Raw genomic sequence first — 21,485 nt, 5'->3', positions numbered from 1 at the left:
CATTCTTATTTATTTCCACAATTGAGACTATTGCATGCTCTCAATTTGGGAAAATCTATTTCAGCCACCAAGAAATGTCTGTCCCTGCCACTTAAGTGTGCTCGCACAGGGGGCAGAGGTGACAGGCTCCCCAAAACTGACAGGAAAGGGTTTCTTTTCTCCAGACATAACATTGTTTGTTCTTGCTGTTTCTCATGTGGAGATTTTGCATTCTATGTGCAAAACTCTTTGTCTCATTAAAATAAAATGAAAGGCATAGAATAAAATGGCTCTTCAACATCATTAACAAGTAAACAAACTCCTGAGCTGCCTGTATGTCTCCTTGTGTTAGAAGATTTAAAAATGTCTTCACTTCGTTATGCAGAACCTCCTTATCTTGTGGCAGTGTCCTTCCTCAGAACCTGTGTTCCCTCAGACTGAGGCTGGCTATCGCAGGTGTGGCGACCACTCGATATTTCAGTGGAGTTGGCTCCTCTCCTAGGTTCATTTCCTTCACACCTTTTTTTTCTGCACTTGCCCTAAGAGTCAGAGATGTGCAAGTACAGAGTTGTTAACAGACATTCCAGGAAGCAGAGCTTTTTTGTTTTTTAAGATTTATTTATTTATTATATACACAGTATTCTGCCTGCATATACACTGCATAACAGAAGAGGGCTCCAGATCTCATAGATGGTTGTGAGCCACCACGTGGTTGCTGGGAATTGAATTCTGGACCTCTGGAAGAGCATCTTAACCTCTAAGCCATCTCTCCAGCCCCAGAAGCAGAGCTTTTAAATGAGGGGTTCCAGGGCCCTCCCTGGAGAAATCTGTAGCATCTCAAGTGACCCACTAACCTAAATTGTATGTAAAGGCCTTGGGTACATGTTTTTGTAAAGGGAGAAGAGATTTTTCTATCAGATGTTCAAGGGTTTAAGGATCCAAACCATGAAGTTGCTGCCTCAGAAGCTGTCTCTCTGGAGCCAGTAGAGGAACATCTTCTCTTGTACTTGTGGTTCCAGCACTTGGGAGATGGAGGCAGGATAATCAGCAGTGAGGGTCAGTCACCGTTGACCACCCAAGATGGAATCCAGCCTAAGCCACAAGAGATCCTATCTCAAGCACAACAAAAACAAATAAAACCCATTGTTATAATTATTTCCATTTTCTGCAGTAGCCATCAGAACAAGAAGGAAAAATTTCAGAAACTACAAAGATTTGAGAAAACAAGCTTTCATTACTTGAAGCACAATTTTAGATTGTTTGTTTTGTTTGTTTGTTTTCAGAAAACCATGGAAACACTTTCCACTGAGGTATATTCTCCAGGGCAATCCCATTTGATCAGATTCTTATTCAGTCCATTACCACCTCTGTCTAGATTCAGCTTTTCATAAGTAATAACCACATGAAATGTTTAGAGCTCTGCATTGGCCAAAGGCTGATTTTTCTCAAGTTAGGGAGTCCTGGTATAAGAATAATATATTCCAATCAGCCTTGATGGAAATTGTGTAAGTCACCATCAACCATGGGTGATCTGAATTATCATTAATCTGAGATACAGATGTGATAGATAGTAAATCAGCCAAATTGTTGTTTTGTTTTGTTTTTTTAAAAAAAAAACATGATTGGCAGACATTTATTTATTTATTTATTTATTTATTTATTTATTTATTTATTTATTTATTTTTAGCATTGTATCTGCAGGACACTTATCTGTTTAGCCTACTTCTTATTCCCTATCAGTCACCACAATTTTGTGATTTTTCTGCTTGATTGTTTGCTAACTGTCTCCCTGCTGGACTCTGAAGTCCATGAAAGCAGTGTCTGTGTGCATTGTATGTGGGTATTCCATCTGTCTTCACATAGCCCCAGTGCTGTCCTGGAGCCCATCTTGGCTAAATGTTCTGCTCTTGTTCTCTTGAAACCCTTTCAGTGTCTTTAAAGAGAGAGGGCGTGCTGCATTTTCATTCTGCATTGGGCCTCACGAAGCACAGGGCTACCATTCCTCACACATTTTATGGTGTTGGTCTGTAGCAAATGCACAGCATGGATTAATAAGTCAATGCCATTTTTTGTTTTTTGTTTTGTTTTGTTTTAAAAAAAAACTTAATCCTAACCACATATCCTGCTTATATGAGAACTTTAAAGGTGTTTGACTGAATTTAAGGGCGATCCAGGATTGCCAGGTGGCAAAGGAAAGAAAGGAGAAAGAGGCCTACCTGGGCCACCTGGACAGTCGGGGCCTGCTGGACCTGATGGAGCCCCTGGGAGTCCTGGGAGTCCTGGCCACCCAGGTCAGTGTAAGAGGAACTTTTGTTTGCCTGATGTAATTGTCCCCTCTAAAGGCTTACTGCTTCTGTCTGCTAACCTAGGCCTAGAAGCTTCTAGGCTCTGTACAATGTAATCAAGGCCTAGAATGTTTTCAGCCTCTGAGACCTGCTACAGAATAATCTCACCCCTTCCTGGTTCTTTGTGATCTCTGACTGGCTGGTTCAACTTCACAGTTCTAGCTCAAAGCCAGACTCCTCTACAAGCTAGCTCCTCTATTGGCCTCTGACTTTTGCTCTATTAGCCTCAAACTAACTTTGACAATCTGTTCTAATCTTCTGGCTCCTTCTCCTCTGGCTTGTTGTCTTCACCCTGTCTCTGTAAAACTCTCCTTGTAAAACTGCCTCTTTCTTTTCTCTCTGCACTCTTTTCAATAGCCTCTCTTTTCTCTCCTTGTGAGAGTTGGGCATAGCCTAGTCTGTCAAATCTTTCTCTGACTCGTCACTTTTTCTGTCACTCAGACATCACTTCCAAGCACAGGTGCTTCCTTCTACAGACTGAATTTACCTTCGTTGTTTGGGATTAAAGGTGTGTGCTAAGGGCTGAGCCACACCACAACTTTAGAAACAGTTTTTTCCAGTAAATAACACAATCCAGAGGTTCACAGTGTTACCAAATATCCTGTAACAGGTAAGCCCCAGTTTTACAGTTCTGAAAGGTGGCAGCACTGTGTTGGATGGCCCTTACATTTTAGACTGGAGTTTGCAAACAGAAAGCTAAACTTCTGGGGTGTGTGCCAACAGTTGTTTTGATTCATCTTTGTACTTCAAATTCTAGAGCACTAAAAAATGGTGAATTTGTTAGGAATTTCTCATTTTACTGTTTAGCAAATTGAAATCTAAACACCTGCTTTTGTAATCAAGAAGTCTGAAGTTTTGCCTCAACAAATTCAGCCTAGAGGCATAAAAGAGCACTTCTTGCAAAATCTCAGCTTAGAAAGACATAGCCGGGCTTCTAACCAAAGCATAGACTGGGTGACTTAACAGATGCCTCCTTTCTCACAGTCTGGAAACCAGAACTCTGAGACCAAAGTGCTGGTAAGGCTGGTTCCTGTGAGACCTCTGGGCTTGGCTAGAGCCATCTCTTCCTGTCTCCCCTTGTGTTTGCATCCTGATCTCTTACAAAGATGCCACTAGTGTTAGAGTCCTCGCTTTCTTTTAACCTTAAAACATATTTAAATACAATTTTTAGCTTTATTTATTTGTTTATTCATTCATTCGTTGTATGTGGGCCTGGTGTGTGGTATCCACATGGAGGTCAGGGGAAACGAGGAAGAACTTGTGGGAATCAGTGCATTCCTTCTATCGTGTGGGCCCAGAAGATCAAATTCAGGCTGTCAGCCTTGGCTGCAAGCACCATTACCCACTTAGCCATCATACCAGCCCCAATTTTTGACAACCACATTGCTAAACATAATGACTTTCTGAGGCACTGGAAGTTAAGACTTTAGTCTATAAATTTATGATGAATGTGATTCCATCTGTAGTGCTGTTTTAAATCTTTTTTTCCTGACATATTTCTGATCCACTACCCATGTTAGCTCATAACAAGTGTTCATTTTGTTTTATTTAAAACATTTGCATGGCTGGAGATGAAGCTCAGTAGTGTAGTGTTTCCTCACATACACAAGGTTGTGGGTTCAATTCCCAGCCCTGGCAGTGGAGGAAAAAGTAGAAAGAAAGAAATGTACTTTTTAAAAAGATTTATTTATTTACTTTATGTCTATGAATACACTGAAGCTGTCTTCAGACACACCAGAAGAGGGTATCAGATCCCATTACAGATGGTTGTGAGCTACCATGTAGTTGCTGTGAATTGAACTCAGGACCTCTGGAAGAGCAGTCAGTCAATGCTTTTAACCGCTGAGCTTCTTCTCCAGCCCTGAAAGAAAATGTATTTAATAAATCTAAAAAAAAAATAATAATTTGCCAAACTATTAGGTTACAGCTGCAGGCTTACATAAATATAGCATTTAACTGGGGGGGTTGATACATTTGTGGCTTCTGAATTTAACAGTTAGTCAGATATTGAGCAATTTGCATAGAGGATTGAACTTAGGTTGTAAGGCTAAGCTACAAGCACCTTTACCCCCTGAGCCATCTTGTCAACCCTAATTTTAAAAAAAAAAAAAATACAGTGGCATTCTGAGTAGCTGGATGTTAGAACTTCAACATAGGAAGGAAATCATATAACTGTGTGGTTTGCAGGAGAAATGTTTGTCAGAACCAATGTCTGAGGTGACCTGTTAAGAATTTCCTTAAGGCCAGCCTGAGCATGGCTGATGGAGGAACTGCCTGTTTCAGCGCCACTGTGACTAACTACTAATATCTTGTTCTTCTTTCTCTCTCCCCTCTCTGCATCTTTAGGAAAACCAGGTCCTGATGGTGATTTGGGTATGAAAGGACAGAAAGGCTTCCCAGGCCCTCCAGGAAGCACTGGCCCTCCAGGTTTCATTTTAAAACTTATTCTACCCCTCTGTCTGGAGAAAACACACTGTCTCCTTGAGAGTAAACTAAGTATACTGTTCTATCACTTGCAGAATGCAGAATAGTGGGACTTACAACACTACCTAATTAAAGTATCTGCCAGTATAAAATACACAGTCATCTAAAGATAGTACTAATCTAGACATAGGTCTTGGGGTTGTTTTAGTGTTTGTTTGTTTGTTTGTTTGTTTGTGTATGTTTGTTTTTCTATGAATGGAGTTACACTTAATACAGTCCTGAAAGCAATCAGTACCTTTGAGCACTTTCTACCTACCTCCCTGGTATTCACAGTAGGCCATCAGAAGGGGCCCTGTCATTGAGTGGCATGGTTTGGGTTTCTGTTTGTTTCAGGCCCTCCAGGACTCCCAGGACTTCCTGGGCCAATGGGTATGAGAGGTGACCAAGGATGTGATGGAATTCCTGGTCCTCCGGGAGAAAAGGGAGAAACAGGTACAGCCTACTCTTCATCTATATATCCAAATGAATGAGTCATATATACATATATATGTATATATATACATATATATGCATGTGAATGAATCTATATACTTATGCATGTACTATATATTATATATTAATTATATATGATATAGGCTTTATTGTTTATATATTACATATTATATATTATATAGCGTATATAAGAATATATAGATTATATAATCTATATTATGTATAATGTAATATATAAATATATAATGTATAGAATTTTATATAATTATATATATTATATAATATTATAAAATACTTATAACACATGAATTTATAATATATAATATAAATAAAGTATAATAAATTATAAATACATATACTATATATCATATTTATATTTTTATGGTATATGTGTGTAATTATAATATGTATATTATATGTTATAATATATTATCATAGGATATGATAATTATCATAGGATCTATATTTATATTATATGTAATTTTATATAAAACATATAAATATACATAGAATTATATAATATATAGTGTGTGTGTGTGTGTGTGTGTGTGTGTGTGTGTGTGTGTGTGTTTATGGATTAATTCGTGCCGTAGGCATTTTGTGGAAGGCAAAAGGATGATCTCCAGGGGTTGATTTTCCCTTTAGCCCGCATGTGTCCTGGGGGACCGAGTTCAGGTCGTTAGTCTGAGAGGTATGAACCTTTATCCACAGAGCTACCTCAATGACCCTTGCCTTTAATATTTGTTCCACCCACTGGTTTATTAATAGTATTCAATTCCATGTGGCTCTAATAAGTCTTCACTGATAGAATGTATGGTCTCTGCCACAGCCTCAGCATGAATCAATTGTATTTCCTTCACTTATAGGATGTAATGAGATTAATCAAATGTTAATATATCAAAATTACCACTTACAGGCTTGCTGGGGGGCTATCCAGGCCCAAAAGGGAGCCCTGGTGTACCAGGTAGGCCTTTCTTCTTCCCTGACCTTAAAATGCAAGTTTCCAAGAGCAGTAGATACTTCTCTTGATTTGATTTGTAAAACAATGTAAGTTGGCAAGTGAAAGATGCCCCAATGATAATACTAAATGTAGTCTTAATAGTCAATTAAAATTATCATCACAATAAAGGAAACATTTCCAAAGCTATGTCCTAGCCTATCTGATTTTCTTCTATGCAGGGTTTTAAAGATATTCATGTATATTTGTGTTATTGCTGCTGTTGTTAGCTGGTTATTATGACTCCACTCTACAAGAATACAGGCGGAGGTGGCTTCCCTGTGAGCACTCTTCCCTGCTGTTGAGGGACAGGGATAGTGCCATAGTGCCATTCCCCACTTTGATTCCAGGCCTTGCACGGAGCTTGTGGTTCATGTTCTTGTTTGTCAAGGGCTACCCTGAACCTCAGTCAACATCTGAGACAGGACACCTTACCTAATACGTTCCTCAAAGTCTATGCATGTTTCTTGACCTGCCACAGGCGTGCGTATCTTTCTCAAACCAGTGCCACAGGATAAGCAGAGTCCCTGAGCACATTTCCTTTCTGTAGAGAAAGAAGCCAAGAGAAACAGCAGGTGGCTTGCTTTTAACCTTTTAACAATCTTTATTATTCTGACATGAATAGGAGTAGTTCAAGGTAGTAATTATGCTTTCTTTATTCATAACAAGTGATGGCATGAGACCCTGCAGAAGAGTTGAGGTGGCAACTGGACAGCACTGGAGCCGAAGTGTGACGCAGACAGAGGCTGCTCTTTCCCACCATTTCTTAATGACTTGATTGTCCTTTCGGTTAATCTCAGTGTTTGCATACTGAGCCTTTCATGCCCTACGAGCATGGAACCTTTCCCTATCCCAGTGTCTAGTTGTAAAATTATATACAAAAGAAAAGCTTTAGTTCGTCTCCTTAGGCTAAACTCAAAACTCACTGGAAGGGAAATGTTGTGTTTGCATTACTTTGCATTTGACTGCAAATAAATTTTCAAAGGAAAAAAAGTCACACCTTAGACCACCACCACCATCACGACCACCACCAACAACAACAAAAGCTTTAAAATTAACAACAAGTCCACTTATGTAAGTGATCACACTCCTCGATGCTTCTGGGGTAGCAAACCGTGAAGAAGTCATCAAAACTTGGAAGATTGGTTTGTTTAGTTTATTCTCCCAGATCCTTAAGAGAACTCAGAGAACAAAGAATGAAATTTTAACAAAAATGTAATATAAAACCCACGACATGAGTTCATGAGGTCATTGCTGGACAAAGGCAATGCTTCAGAGGCAGAAACAGCTGATGCCCTCTGAGTGATTCCTTTAACAGCAGAAATTACAGGCACTACAAGACTCAGGAATATGAACTCACTGAGGACAACCCAGGAACATTCAACACTTTGATTCTCCTTCTGACCCTAAGTCTTTACTACCTACCTGATAGTTACCCAACCGCAACTGCCCTCCAGCCAACAGCCTTACTCTCACCTCTCCTATATTCACACAATTTACTCTCATGAATAACTTGGGGTTGGGGAGGGTAGAGAAATAGCCCAGAGATTAAGAGCACGTGTTGCTCTTACACAGGTCCCGCATTCAGATGCATGTGGCATGCAGCCACAGCTAACTCCAGCTCCAGAGGATTTAATGATCTCCTCCAGCTTCTCTGGGCACCAGGCACACACATGGAGCACTACATACATGTAGGTAAAACATGCTCATACTTATAAGATAAAATGCATAGGTCATTTTTTAATTAAAAAAAAAACATAAAGATGGGAAAGAGGAAGGGAGATTCTTTCCAATCCATACTACAGCTTGCATGCAGAAATTTGGAAGCACAGTTTCTTGAAGGTTTTCTGAAATGACCAATAATACCTGGTACTATGCTGTGACATTTCTGGGGTCTTCTTTCAGACCTCTTACTGTGCTTGTTCCCCCTTGACTCTGTATCACGGCTGTGGGAAAGATTCAGCCAGGAGACTGAGTAGGATTGCAGCTACCTCTGTGTCTAACTGGGCCACAGATCCACATCACTACCCTGAAGTTTAGCTTCTTTCTGCTCTATTGAATTATTTGTAAATAAATAATGTCACGATAAAGTCCACCAAATAGTAACTGTGGCTTACATATGCATGACACTTTAGATCTTAAAATAGCATGCCATTTGGCTAAATGTTACCTAAATGTTTTTCAAACAGTTAAGCTGGGACAGGAATATTTTTACTTTTAAAATAAGACAATGAAAGAGCTGGAGAGATGGCTCTGGAGGGGGGGAGGGGGGAGGGGGGGCATCAAATATACACTATCTGTAATATCAGAACTAGGAAAGCTGAGACATGCCGATCGCTGGAATTTGATAAACAGCCATCCCAGGCAAAGCAATGATCTCTGGGTTTACTGAGTACGCATTTTTCAATAAAGAAGACACAGGAGCATGCACACACACACACACACACACACACACACCAAATAAAGTCAGACAACAAATTTGTAAAAAAAAAAAAAAATGTAGTAATTTTACCTACATCAACACCTAGTCTGAGGAAGACCTATAGATCTATACTTTTGTTCTCTGGCCTTTTTTTTTTTTAAGAAAATACATTATGAATCTTAACATTTTCAAAGAAAGGGCCTGTGTTGCTGAAGCTAACCACAAAACTGTAAACCCAACTGAGCTTTCTTCTTTGCAGGGGCCAGAGGAGACAGGGGAGTTCCAGGCTTGTCTGGCCTTCCTGGAAGAAAGGGAGCCATGGGGGATGTTGGGCCTCAAGGACCCCCAGGCATCACTGGACTCCCAGGACCACCGGGTCTACCTGGGGCAGTTGTCCCTGGCCCAAAAGGAAACAGAGGTCTCCCTGGCTTAAGAGGAGATCCAGGTAGAGTGCTTCCTTCCCCGAGTTAAAATGGAAGTGGCATCTGACATCACATGTCTTCTTTCTGCCATTGTGGCTTCTTGTGTTTTTCCTGCTTTTCTTCACTCCTCTCAGATCCCTGACTGTCATACACAGTGAGTTGGTGTGGCGTGGATGGACAGTGGCCTGGATAAAAGATTAGCACATTTAATTATGTATCCTAAAGACAGAGACTCTATTGTTGAGTGTGTACTATGCATCCGGCCAGATGCTTCCCCACATACTATCCTCGGGAAGACGTAGTTCTTTCCTGCTTTCCCCCATGCCTCCCTGGCATGCTCTCCCTCCATCTTCACCACAGCCCCACCTCCCAGCAGCAAAGGAAAGGGTGTTTGGGGCAATGACAAGGTTGTGGAGCTTGTGTTTCATTTTGAAAGAATCTATGACAGAACTCCCTAGAATCCTTTCCTGGCAACTCTAATGCACTCTTTGTGAATCCAGGTGAGCCAGGTCCCCCTGGACCTCCAGGACCTATTGGAAAAGGCATAAAAGGTGACAAAGGATTTATGGGCCCTCCTGGCCCCAAAGGTCTGCCTGGAACTGTAGGGGACATGGGCCCACCAGGTCACCCGGTGAGTGGGGAATGTCATTAATACAGTTCTGCCTTGCTGTTGTTGTGCATATTGTATATATCAGCGCTGGTCACACGTGCTCACTGTTCCTAAACTGTACTATTAACTCTGGAGAACTGACTGGCGCGCATGATCAGCTGCCCCTAAATACAGCACATATTCACTTGTTATGATACATCTGTGTACTGATGTGATACACCCAAGGTCCCTCACAGTCCAGGACATCAAAGAAACTTAAGGGTCCTGTCTTAGTCAGGGTTTCTATTCCTGCACAAACATCATGACCAAGAAGCAATTTGGGGAGGAAAGGGTTTATTCAGCTTACACTTCTGCATTGCTGTTTGTCACAAAAGGAAGTCAGGACTGGAACTCAAGCAGGTTAGGAAGCAGGAGCTGATGCAGAGTCCATGGAGGGATGTTCCTTACTGGCTTGCTTCCCCTGGCTTGCTCAGCCTGCTCTCTTATAGAACCCAAGACCACCAGCCCAAAGGTGGTACCACCCACAAGGGGCCCTCCCCCCTTGATCACTAATTGAGAAAATGCCCCACAGCTGGATCTCATGGAGGCACTTCCCCAACTGAAGCTCCTTTCGCTGTGATACTCCAGCCTGTGTCAAGTTGACACACAAAAATAGCCAGTACAGGTCCCAAATATTTCACCTCTATAATGCCTCTAACACATTGGTTTATAGTTACAAACCTCTGACTCTTGCTTATGTGAACTCTGAGCTATTTCAGTAGGGAAAAATCTAAGTACCAAGTCATTGATAAATGTCCTCCAATAGTCTCAAATGATAGTCATTGTGTCCCTCTATTAATTTGCTTTCAAAACAACTTTTGCTATCTTGTAAATAGGTACACACACACACACACACACACACCACCCGTATCATCAAATATTTAAATGTAACTTGAATTTCTTCCTATTATTATGTACCTGTTTCTGGCAGATTCAGTTTCCTTGTTCATCAGCCTTACCTCTACCATGAATATACCCCAGTCTGACAGTATTTCCCTTTAAAATGAAGCCAGCAATACAACAACTTACAGAAGTAAGAGCTAAGTCCCCCAGTGTTGTCTACGGGAAGGAAGTATCTCACTAGCTGAGCACTACCATTTTAGAACGTCAACTAAGTTTCCCTTGGGTCACTCAGCTGACTCATGGCCACAATGGTAATGACAGGATGTGCTGAGAGTCAGCTGTCACAAAATTCAACTTTGTTATTGTAGAAATAATATGCCTTCCCAGTGAGAAGAGGAAAAAGCTCTTTAATAGTACACATCCAGCCCTGGCTAATACCCAAGAGAAGCCAGCCTCTATTAGAATATTTTACTATTTTACATACACCTTAGGCTTAAGCTATCACCTACCCTCCCCCTCCAAATAAACCTCTTTGAACCCGGCCCCAGGTTACATTTTGAACAACTTAAACAGAGACAGGAGGACTATAAATCTAGCCAGTTAGGCAAATGCGAGATTTTTCACAACAAAGATATTGCTAGGACGATTTTAAGGACACCAGTGTTGTATTTTTTCCGAGTAGTTGTTTCCCACATTCTTCTTGTCCAGTTGGCAGAGTTATGCTTTTCTCAGGAAGAGAACAAGGGGCTTTATGGCAGGCCAGGACTTACACTGCTGCGACCCTGTGTGAGCATCCTGTTGGAGGCACCTTCTTTGGCGACAGGCCTGATAGCTGGTCAGTCCTGGTGAACATTTACATCCTTGCCTTATAGGCTTGGCTATCTCTCTCAGGCCTGGTTAGCTAATTATCTTTGGAGGATTTTGGAGGCAGTACTTCCTCAGCTAAATTCCACTTTGTGTGATCAATGTCTCCTAAGCAAATCTATTTTTTAAAATTTTATTCAATATATTTTTTATTTACATTTCAAATTATTTCCCATTTTCTGGTCCCCCACTCCCCGAAAGTCACATAAGCCCCCTTCCCTCCCCCTGTTCTCCCACCTATCCCTCCCAATTCCCTGTTCTGGTTTTGTCTTATACTGCTACACTGAGTCTTTCCAGAACCAGGGGCCACTCCTCCGTTCTTCTTGTACCTCATTTGATGTGTGGATTATGTTTTGCATATTCCAGTTTTCCAGGCTAATATCCACTTATTAGTGAGTGCATACCACGATTGATCTTTTGAGACTGGGTTGCCTCACTTAGTATGATGTTCTCCAGCTCCATCCATTTGTCTAAGAATTTCATGAATTCATTGTTTCTAATGGCTGAATAGTACTCCATTGTGTAGATATACCACATTTTTTGCATCCATTCTTCTGTTGAGGGACATCTGGGTTCTTTCCAGCTTCTGGCTATTATAAATAGGGCTGCTATGAACATAGTGGAGCATATATCCTTATTACATGCTGGGGAAACCTCTGGGTATATGCCCAGGAGTGGTATAGCAGGATCTTTTGGAAGTGAAATGCTCAGTTTTCTGAGGAACCGCCAGACTGATTTCCAGAGCGGTTGTACTAATTTGCAACCCCACCAGCAGTGGAGGCGTGTTCCTCTTTCTCCACATCCTCGCCAACACCTAAGCAAATCTATTAATCCTTCATAACACCAATTCTATTACTTTGAGTTTCTCTTACACCAGTGTTTCCATCCGTATTTTTCTTGTCTAGCCATTGCGCTGTTGGTGGTTGAGATGTTGAGTGCAGAACTTTCATATCTACCTCCAAGGATGCCATCCTATTCTTATGGGTCCAGACTCCCAGGATCCCAGCCCAAGACCTCTCATTCCTGAGTCCCTCCCTCACCCTCTACCACCTCTCTGAATTCTCTTGGAAACAGTGGTTGAATAGATGAATGTAGTTCAAAACTCATTCTGGGGTGTCCGCTCTGTACCGGGTGATACAGTCCTTTACTTTCAAAGGGCCTGATCTAAAATGAAGGAGACAGATACTGGGACACATCCTTTTCTTGCTGTGTGCTATGAGGAGAGGTGGGGAGCAGAAGCAACTCAGCAAGGGCAACTATTTTCCTCTGTGGATCATGCTCAGGGCCTGAATCAGAAAAGAGAAACATTAGTTATCCAGGGAAACAAGGAAAGCAAGGTGGAAACTAAGAGAGAAGGCGTTTCTCAGAGTCTAAAGCCTGACTGTTTATGTATGTGGGGGTACAACTGGAGGCTGAGGTTACATGAGAACCCACCCACAGGAGACCAGAGGACTGACAAGAGTTCAAGACATGAAGGTCTCATCCTCTAAAGAAGCAACACATCACAGCTAGAGAGATAGCGCCCTAGCTAGGAGCACGTGCTGTGCTTCCGGAGGACTTAGGTTCAGCTCCCAGCATCCACACCAGACAGCTCATCTGTGACTCTAGCTCCAAGTTATCTAACACTTCCCATTTCGGACAACACCTGTGCTTGTGCATACACACACACACACACACACACACACACACACACACACACACACACTTAAAATTAAACCCAAAGGATCAGTATATCACTTCTTCATTCCTGAGCGCCTGTCAAGTTTCCTCTACAAGTTGAAATTAATCCTTTATATAACTTACCTTTGCTTTGACCACTCGCCAAGCTTAAAACTTATTTTGATTGCCCTATGTAGCAGTCACTGTGACCACAAAGACATGGTAGAGAGATCACATGAGAATACAGGCTCTCTATCACCCAGCCCACAAGTCCATCTCTAACACCCTCTCTAGGGGTAAATATGGGAGTCTTGTGACATGGCAGTTATTAGGAAGCATGTTAAGCTCTTTTCAACTCTTGTGATTTGATTTCTAGAATCTGCTTTTTGAGATACTGTCCACCTCCATCCAATCTGTAGATGTCACCCATGTAACTCTCTGGTGCTTTGAAAGCTGTCATTACTGACCTAGTGATTGCACCTAAATTTCTTCCAGGAACACAGGCAGTTAGAAAGTCTGGTTTGTAAACAGGACTGCTCTTAACCCTTCAGGTGCTTTGCTGGTCATTTCCAATGGAAAGATAAGTCTTCTTGATGGATGTCCTGACTTGCCATCTTAACAACACTCCTTTTGCATAAAGTACCTCCCTTTCCACCCAAGAGCTGAACCTGGTGTCTGACTCTCCTTAGCTGCCTTTTGCTAAAGACAACAGCCAGTTACCAGAAGCCAGACAGTCCCTTTCGCTTTCCTTTCCTTCTTTTAACCACATATCAGTTCATCCCAGCAATTGAATTACTGTGTTTTTCCTCCAGAAGCAGCTGACTGTAAGAAGATTTGTAATAACCTTTGTTATTCTTGGTACCTTTCTCGTGATTTTCAGTTCATTGTTTTCAGTTGAGCGTTCTGTATCAATTCCTAGAAACAGTGTGAAAGTGGATTGAGCATATTGATCTTTTTGGAAGCCCCAATCCCTCTCTGCTCTCATGGCTGTCCTTGAGCATCTCAAGGCTCCAGTAGCAATTGATGTGAGCACCTTGTCTTAGTCAGGATTTCTATTCCTGCACAAACATCATGACTAAGAAGCAAGTTCAGGGAGGAAAGGGTTTATTCAGCTTACACTTCTGCATTACTGTTCATCACAAAAGGAAGTCAGGACTGGAACTCAAGCAGGTTAGGAAGCAGGAGCTGATGCAGAGGCCATGGAGAGATGTTCCTTACTGGCTTGCTTCTTGGTCATGATGTTTGTTCAGTAATAGAAACCCTGACTAAGACAAATTGGTACCAGGAGTGGGGTATTCCTGTGACAACCTGACCATGTTTTGGGGAGGAAAGGGTTTATTCAGCTTACACTTCTGCATTACTATTCATCACAAAAGGAAGTCAGAACTGGAACTCAAGCAGGTTAGGAAGCAGGAGCTGATGCAGAGGCCATGGAGAGATGTTCCTTACTGGCTTGCTTCTTGGTCATGATGTTTGTTCAGTAATAGAAACCCTGACTAAGACAAATTGGTACCAGGAGTGGGGTATTCCTGTGACAACCTGACCATTACTCAGTAGGCTCACCCTCTTCCCTGCTACCCTTTGAGGTTCCATGTCTAGACTATTGATCTCCCACTGCCCTCACCAGAGAAATGTAGGCCTCTGCTAGCTTAGCAGAATGGCACTGGGATCCAACAATGACTCTATGGTCTTAGCAACAATCACACATTTATATTCTTCCTGAAATGACTCCTAATACAGGGCAGTTCCATGTAAACACATTCAAAACCAAAGCAGTATACACTAACATCAGATGGCAAGTTTGCTTATGTACATGGTGGGAGTGAGGGCATGTTTTAAATGGTCCTAGAAGAACTCTAGGGAGCATTAGAGCTAAAGGTAGGCAGAATGCTGAACTGACAGGTAAAAATAATATCTGTCAATTTCATCCTACTCTTATCCAATATGAAGTTATATCTTTTTATTAAAATGTAATCTGTCATGAGTATTACATTTTAAAACTTTGTGGTTCTGTTCTTTTCTCTGTATTCAAAATATAGGGAGCACCAGGTACCCCTGGTCTTCCCGGTGTCAGAGGTGATCCAGGATTCCCCGGATTTCCAGGCATAAAAGGTACTATTTTGACACCATTGTTCTTATAGACAAATACAGCAAGTGCTGCTCCAATCACATTTGTAAAACTGCATATCACATTTGATGAACTCCTGTGGCCACCAGAGATGGCAGGAGTAGAGCAAACAGGACCTCAGTGTGAGGACCTACTACCAGGTTCAGTGTAGGCTAGAGTGCCAGCCCTGTGGGTTCAGATGAAAACCACTATGGAAGAATAGAAACTATAGGACAGTTAGAGACCATTGAAAGTGTTATCTTTGGGATTTTTAAATTTATCAGGATAGGGGACAGCATACTACATCAATACTGATGGAATTATTTTTAAGTTTTGGCCATGTGCATTTAATTTCATAATTTGGAAAGCTTAAAAAATATCTTAAAGGACAGCCTCCAGCCCATTAGTTCAGGTAAAGTGGATTTTTGTGCATAGATTTATACATTTGGGTTTTGTGGGGTTTATTTATTTGTAGTGATAGGGACTGAACCCAAAGCTTCATAGATGCTGGGCAAGTGTTCTAACATTGAAATCCATGCCATTATATTCTTCATATTGAAAATAGTGTGATATGTCAGGTTTCGTAGAGCATGCCTGTAATTCTAGCACTTGGGAGGCAGAGGCAAGAGGATCAGTAGAGGTTCAAGGCCAGTCTGCTCTATATTGTGAATTCCAGGCCTTCCAGAGCTACATAGTGAGATTCTGTTGGGGTGGGGGGGTTGTAATGTAATGCAAACAGATTTTTATTAGATTTGTTAACTGGTCACTCCCCTGTTCTGAGTTTTATAAGGGCAGGAATCTCTTCTCACAGCCTGTAGAAATACTAAATAACAACTGTATCCAGTGTGAACAAAACCAAGTTTTTCAGGAAGGAAAACTGTTTCTACATTCAAAGGTTGCCCAGGTGGACTTTAAAACATCTTTTTCAATTTCTTGAAACATCAGCCTTTTAAGGAGCAGTTAGCTGAAGATAAATCATTGTGAGTGATTCTGAGGTCTCTCACTGGTCATGGGGCAGGTGACTATAGGCAGGCTGTCCTGGGTCAAGTTAATGACACCATCTTCCCAAGTGTCAGAATAAAAACACCAACAGTGGGCTGGACAGATGGCTCAGTGGTTAAGAGCACTGAGTGCTCTTCCAGAGGTCCTGAGTTCAATTCCCAGCAACCACATGGTGGCTCACAACCATCTGTAATGGGATCTGATGCCTTCTTCTGGTGTGTCTGAAGACAGCTACAGGGTGCTCATCATCATCATCATCATCTATAAATAAATAAATAAAATAAATAAAATCTGTTTAAAAAACAAAAAAAACATCAACAATGTGAAAAGCATCTAAAGGCTAAAGACAAGTATTCTTTAATGCCTTTAAATATTTAGAGGTAAAAATGGAGAGGATTCTCACAACTAAGACCTGGGAATATACCCAGTGGAACACAATCAGTTAATTTCAGAAGAAAACCCTTGTCTTGGATTATGGTTTCACTATAGTTGGAAAATGTTCCATCACCAAATGTTTAGATTGCTTCTTATAGTCATAGGTAAACAGTCATACTTTCTTCTGGTCCTCAGAGTAGTATCTACAGTAATTGGCAATTAACTTTTGGTGGGGTAATTATTTTGTTGTTTCTTTTATTTCTTCTCTGGTTGTTTTGCTTTTTTGAGACAGCCTTGAACTTGTGATCCCTTTGCTTCTGTCTCCCAAGTGCTGGCATTGCAGCCCTGCATCACTAAGCCCAACTTTATTGCATTTCATCTATTGATACCCTGTTTAATAGTCAAGTATTTTAAGTAATTATATCAATGTCTATGCAATTTTTGTTATTGTTGTTGTTGTTGAGGCCAGGACTCTCTATGTAGTTCTGAATGTCTTGGAACTCACTATGTAGACCAGGCTAGACTCCAACTCACAGAGATCCACCTACCTCAACCTCTTGAGTTCTGGGATTAAAAGCATGGACCACGATGCCCAGCCATGTCTATGCAGTCTTAATTCTCTTTGAATGGCTATTTCAATGGCTAAATCAATGGCTATTTTTGGTAGCCTTTTTATCATCTATACAAAACATTATGAATAAAAGTGAAATGATTGCTACTTTGTTACATAAATAAATGTATATGAAAATTCTTAACATAAACTCTGGGTTATCTATACTTGTGGAACAACAAAATAAGAATGTTGTTAACCGAGACAACTAAATGTCACAACTCATCAGAAGGTATTAACACTGGGCTCAGTAGGGCCTCATAATTCTCCCAAAATACTTCCCTGGTTCCCAAACTCAAAAAGTAATCTCTCAGAAACACTTCCCTGATAACGTTAAAATATAAGCTTATTTTCTTTGTTTCTTTCTTACTCTTCTTCCTCCTCCTCAGGAGAGAAGGGTAATCCTGGATTTCTTGGGCCAATTGGACATCCAGGACCAGTTGGGCCCAAAGGACCACCAGGTAACTAGATCTATTTTTCAATTGTTCTCTATAAAGAAAGAGTAGTTTCATGAAGCCAACTTCTCATTGTTTTTATATCAATAGGTCCACGTGGAAAACCTGGCACACTTAAGGTCATCTCCCTTCCGGGAAGCCCAGGGCCACCTGGTGCACCCGGACAACCAGGAATGAAAGGAGACCCCGGACCCCTGGGACCACCAGGAATCCCAGGTATGCTAATACCGTTAACCTAGATCTTTAATAAAGGTTGAAGGAAGAAAATCGTTAAAGCGTTTAGAGGGAGATGATAGAACCCCACAGAAAACACTGAACACCACCATGTTTTGTACAGTTTGGGATTGGACTCGTTTATCCTGACCAGTGGGGGAAAAAAAAGAGTTTAGACTCTTGTGAAAACATCTGGACACAGTACAGAGTAGGGAAAACTCATGATGTGCTTTGTTTTTATTAGGAAAAAAATTCATTTGTATCATCTCCTTTGGCAAACATCAGCATTGGGATTCAATTTTTAAATGAATTCCTGGCTATAATTGACTTCCATAAATGTGATTCTTCTAACAATTAGTACGCTGAAGCATTAGGGAAAATGACTTCAAAGTCTTTCCAGACTGCTGATATTTGGAAAGTGAACCTAACCCTTCACATAGTCTTAGAATATTGCAATAGATTCATGAATAGGACTCTTGTTCTTTAAGTTTGTCTGAATCATATGAGAGATAACAGTGGTATCACTTCCTGGTTTGATCACTTCATGGGCATAGTGAATTCTAGAACATAATACAACAGCACATGCTTTCACATAGTCATGGTTTCATAAGGCCTTTGGGGGAAGAGAGCAGACAAACATGCCAGCTAGCTCAGGACTAATGGCTTTCCTGGGATGTCTATCTTAGCTGCTGAAACTGCAGAAGTCCTGTGCTTATTCAGATGGGTGGTAGCCTGACCTTTTATTCTGATATGATGGCATATCTGCCTTCTGCCTAGGACCCTGTGGGCCAAGAGGTAAACCAGGCAAGGATGGGAAACCAGGACCTCCAGGACCAGCTGGTGCAAAGGGCAACAAGGGCTCGAAAGGACAGCCAGGTAAACACCCAGCCTGCCTCCCTGGTTGAAGCAGTGTTATTCCAGATTCCAGAGGGGACGCATTTAGATATGTGATCATATGACTGCCAGAAAGAGTGAGTACTCTGGGTTCTCTAGTTAGTTCTACTGCTCTGATTAGGACAAAGGCAGGGTGCCAGAAGCTCACTTGGAAGGAGGAGGAGTCACAAATGACTGGAATGCACTGTTCATTCTGCCCTGGGCAGATGGACTCTTAATTTTGAATCAAGGCAAAAATCTTTAGCTAAGGATCAATAGAGCATCAGTTACTATTCTATTTTCAGAAAGGCAAATTGTTTTTAATTACCTACAGAAGTTATGTTGGCTGACAATTTCTTATAGGAACAGTAGGACCCGGACCAGCAGTGGTTCTTCAATGACAGGGTACTAAGTGGGAAGACCAGGCGATCAGAAGATAAGAAGATAGAAAATTTGGGATTGTGAGATCTTGTATAAGCTATGTCTTATGCCAGGCAAGCTTATTAAAAAGTACAGCATCTAATGTAAATCTCTAGGGGAGAGATGGGACAGTGTCAGTGGAAAGGTATCATAAAAAGAAGGAAGAGAGGGAAGCTAACAAACCAATGCTGCACAAAGAGAACATGAGATATCTCAAGGGCATCAGGGACTGAGCACTGGGCAGCCTTCAGACTGATAGCCATTTCCCCTTAGAGTGGGAAGAGTTGGGGGTCTCAAGATCCTAAGACCCAGTCTCCCTAAGGCCCTGGTCCCAGGACATTATGGTTCTGCCAAGCACACACCCAGTTTTAGAGAGAGAACAGTATTCCTTCTCCATATGGATGGCAGCAGCCTACAAAAGGTGGGGTGAAGCCCTGTCCCCAGGCAATTACAGATACTGCCAAGCATGTTTCTGGTTTAGAGAATGAGCTATGTTTTTTCTGTATACATTAGAGCTTCGGGGAATGCTTTGGCTTGGTCTAGCTCTCAACAGTGGTACCTCATGAGTGAGTGTTTTTGCTATTCTGGTTCTGTTTGCTTTTTAAATACTACCTGGCATGAATAGAATAAGTTTGTGTCCTTATTTAGGATGGCTATCTCTTCGCTATACTATTTTTTCATACAAGTCAACAACTCAGGTATACAGAAAAACCTTTTAAATATAATGCTCTACTTGGAATATAAGCTATTCATGTCAGGTTGATCACCTGGATCTAAATCTACCTTCTGCAAAAGTCTCAAGGCACCCCTCTGGAAAACACTGAACTGGTGGTAGCTGCCTGAGGTAACAGACTTTGTTAAGAAAGCATAACCTCCAAGTATCATTTCCCAACTAGGTTAGACATGTCAGTCCAAATATGTACTGTAATATTAATTGTATTAATTGTATTATTAACAATTAACAAGTAATTGTGTGATTACTTTTGATTTAGTTTTCTGGGAATCTACATTAGAGGATGATGACCCATTTGGCTTCATTCATAATGTGCTTTCATTAATAATTTATTAATAATAATTAATTTATGCACTCTATTAATTTATATACTTTAATGGCCAAGGCTGGATATTATTATAATGAGGTGGGAGCACTCACAGGACACTACAATACAAATTGTGTTGGGAACTGATTAACTAGTAGTCAGATGCTATGGAGACCTCGTGAGAATGGTAGAAGGACTCAAGCTTAGATCCATAGTGATATAGCATAGTCTTGCAGAGGACACATGAGCACGAAACCTTGCCTCCAGTTTCTACGCTGATCAGCTAATCCTTTTACAATTACCATGGAGAGACCAGAAAGCATCTGTTGCGTAAGGCCCGTATTAGTTATTTTTGCATCATCCTCAAAAGGATAAACATTCTCAACTGGAGCAATTTAAGGGACGGAAGCTTTGTCACCAACAGGAAAGGCCCAGCAGTTGACAAGGGCTCAGATAGTGACAAGAGAAGCAGCTTTCACTCTTGGTGGGTCAGCAAGCCAAGAAAACTAGAATTACTGGTAGGTAAAATCTTCTAAGGCCAGTGACCCCTAGTGACTACTTCTACCAGCCAGGCCCCATCTCCTAAGGATCCACAGCCTTTAAAATTCTGCCCCAAGCCAAGGAAGGACTGAGCATTCAAGGCATAAGCCTCTGGGGAACATTTTGGTTCAGTCCATAACAGGGCATATTACAGCCGCCGTGCATTAAAAATAAAGGATGGGGAAAGCAAAGACTGTGTCTGCCTCCTATGTATTAAAGTCAAGGCAAATGTGGATGTTTGAGACTCGGAAGAAGAGAGGGAGGGACAGGAAGAAGGGGAAAGAGATGACTCATTGCATCTCAGAAAGTGACCAAAGAGAATCAGCCTTCTCTAACTGCATGGAAAAGGCAAAACATAAATGCCACTTTGTTTGAAACTCCTACGGAAAAAGGAAACAACCCTTGTTAAACTAGAACTCTTTGCCTTGCCAATGGATACAAAGCTTTCTTCAAACTTTGTACCTCTAGAGAGAACCTTCAAAGTTTTACATAATTGTTTTCTGAATTTACCAAAGCTTAGCAATTTTTATTACCTACCTGGACAGCTTTATAAGTTGTAGATACTTTATTTGATTCTAGGCACCCCCATACACACACACACACTGTAAGCCAAGCCGTTTCATTCACTCAATAAAAAATATTCATGAGGCACAACAAATGAAATGCAGAACACTATGCCAGGCATCCCACGTGAATTCAAAGATGAGGAAATACCTGATATCATTATCATCATCATCATCATCATCATCATCAT

General features: G+C 41.2%; 1 protein-coding gene and 1 long non-coding RNA gene across 2 annotated transcripts in view; one reads left to right on the top strand and one right to left on the bottom strand.

Annotated features, from left to right (window-relative positions):
- The window catches only part of Col4a3 (collagen type IV alpha 3 chain), a 136,695-nt gene that overhangs the window by 107,531 nt on the left and 7,679 nt on the right, over positions 1 to 21,485 (top strand). The window contains exons 38-47 of the mRNA XM_052192369.1: positions 2,144 to 2,270; positions 4,671 to 4,751; positions 5,142 to 5,240; positions 6,157 to 6,204; positions 8,919 to 9,104; positions 9,582 to 9,712; positions 15,136 to 15,208; positions 17,580 to 17,651; positions 17,736 to 17,861; positions 18,636 to 18,734. Coding sequence (XP_052048329.1) covers positions 2,144 to 2,270; positions 4,671 to 4,751; positions 5,142 to 5,240; positions 6,157 to 6,204; positions 8,919 to 9,104; positions 9,582 to 9,712; positions 15,136 to 15,208; positions 17,580 to 17,651; positions 17,736 to 17,861; positions 18,636 to 18,734 — 1,042 coding nt within the window. The remainder of the gene's footprint in view (positions 1 to 2,143; positions 2,271 to 4,670; positions 4,752 to 5,141; positions 5,241 to 6,156; positions 6,205 to 8,918; positions 9,105 to 9,581; positions 9,713 to 15,135; positions 15,209 to 17,579; positions 17,652 to 17,735; positions 17,862 to 18,635; positions 18,735 to 21,485) is intronic.
- Positions 4,029 to 10,739, bottom strand: LOC127692227 (uncharacterized). Its single transcript, XR_007979428.1, has 3 exons — positions 10,649 to 10,739; positions 6,673 to 6,781; positions 4,029 to 4,185 (listed from the first exon to the last, which is right to left on the bottom strand). It is a non-coding gene; the product is annotated as an uncharacterized LOC127692227 (long non-coding RNA).

The sequence above is a fragment of the Apodemus sylvaticus genome, chromosome 9 (genome assembly GCF_947179515.1).
Source record: "Apodemus sylvaticus chromosome 9, mApoSyl1.1, whole genome shotgun sequence".
Classification (NCBI taxonomy): Eukaryota; Metazoa; Chordata; class Mammalia; order Rodentia; family Muridae; genus Apodemus; species Apodemus sylvaticus.
The sequence above is the reverse complement of the archived record's forward strand: the minus strand, read 5'-3'. Positions and strand labels throughout refer to the sequence as shown.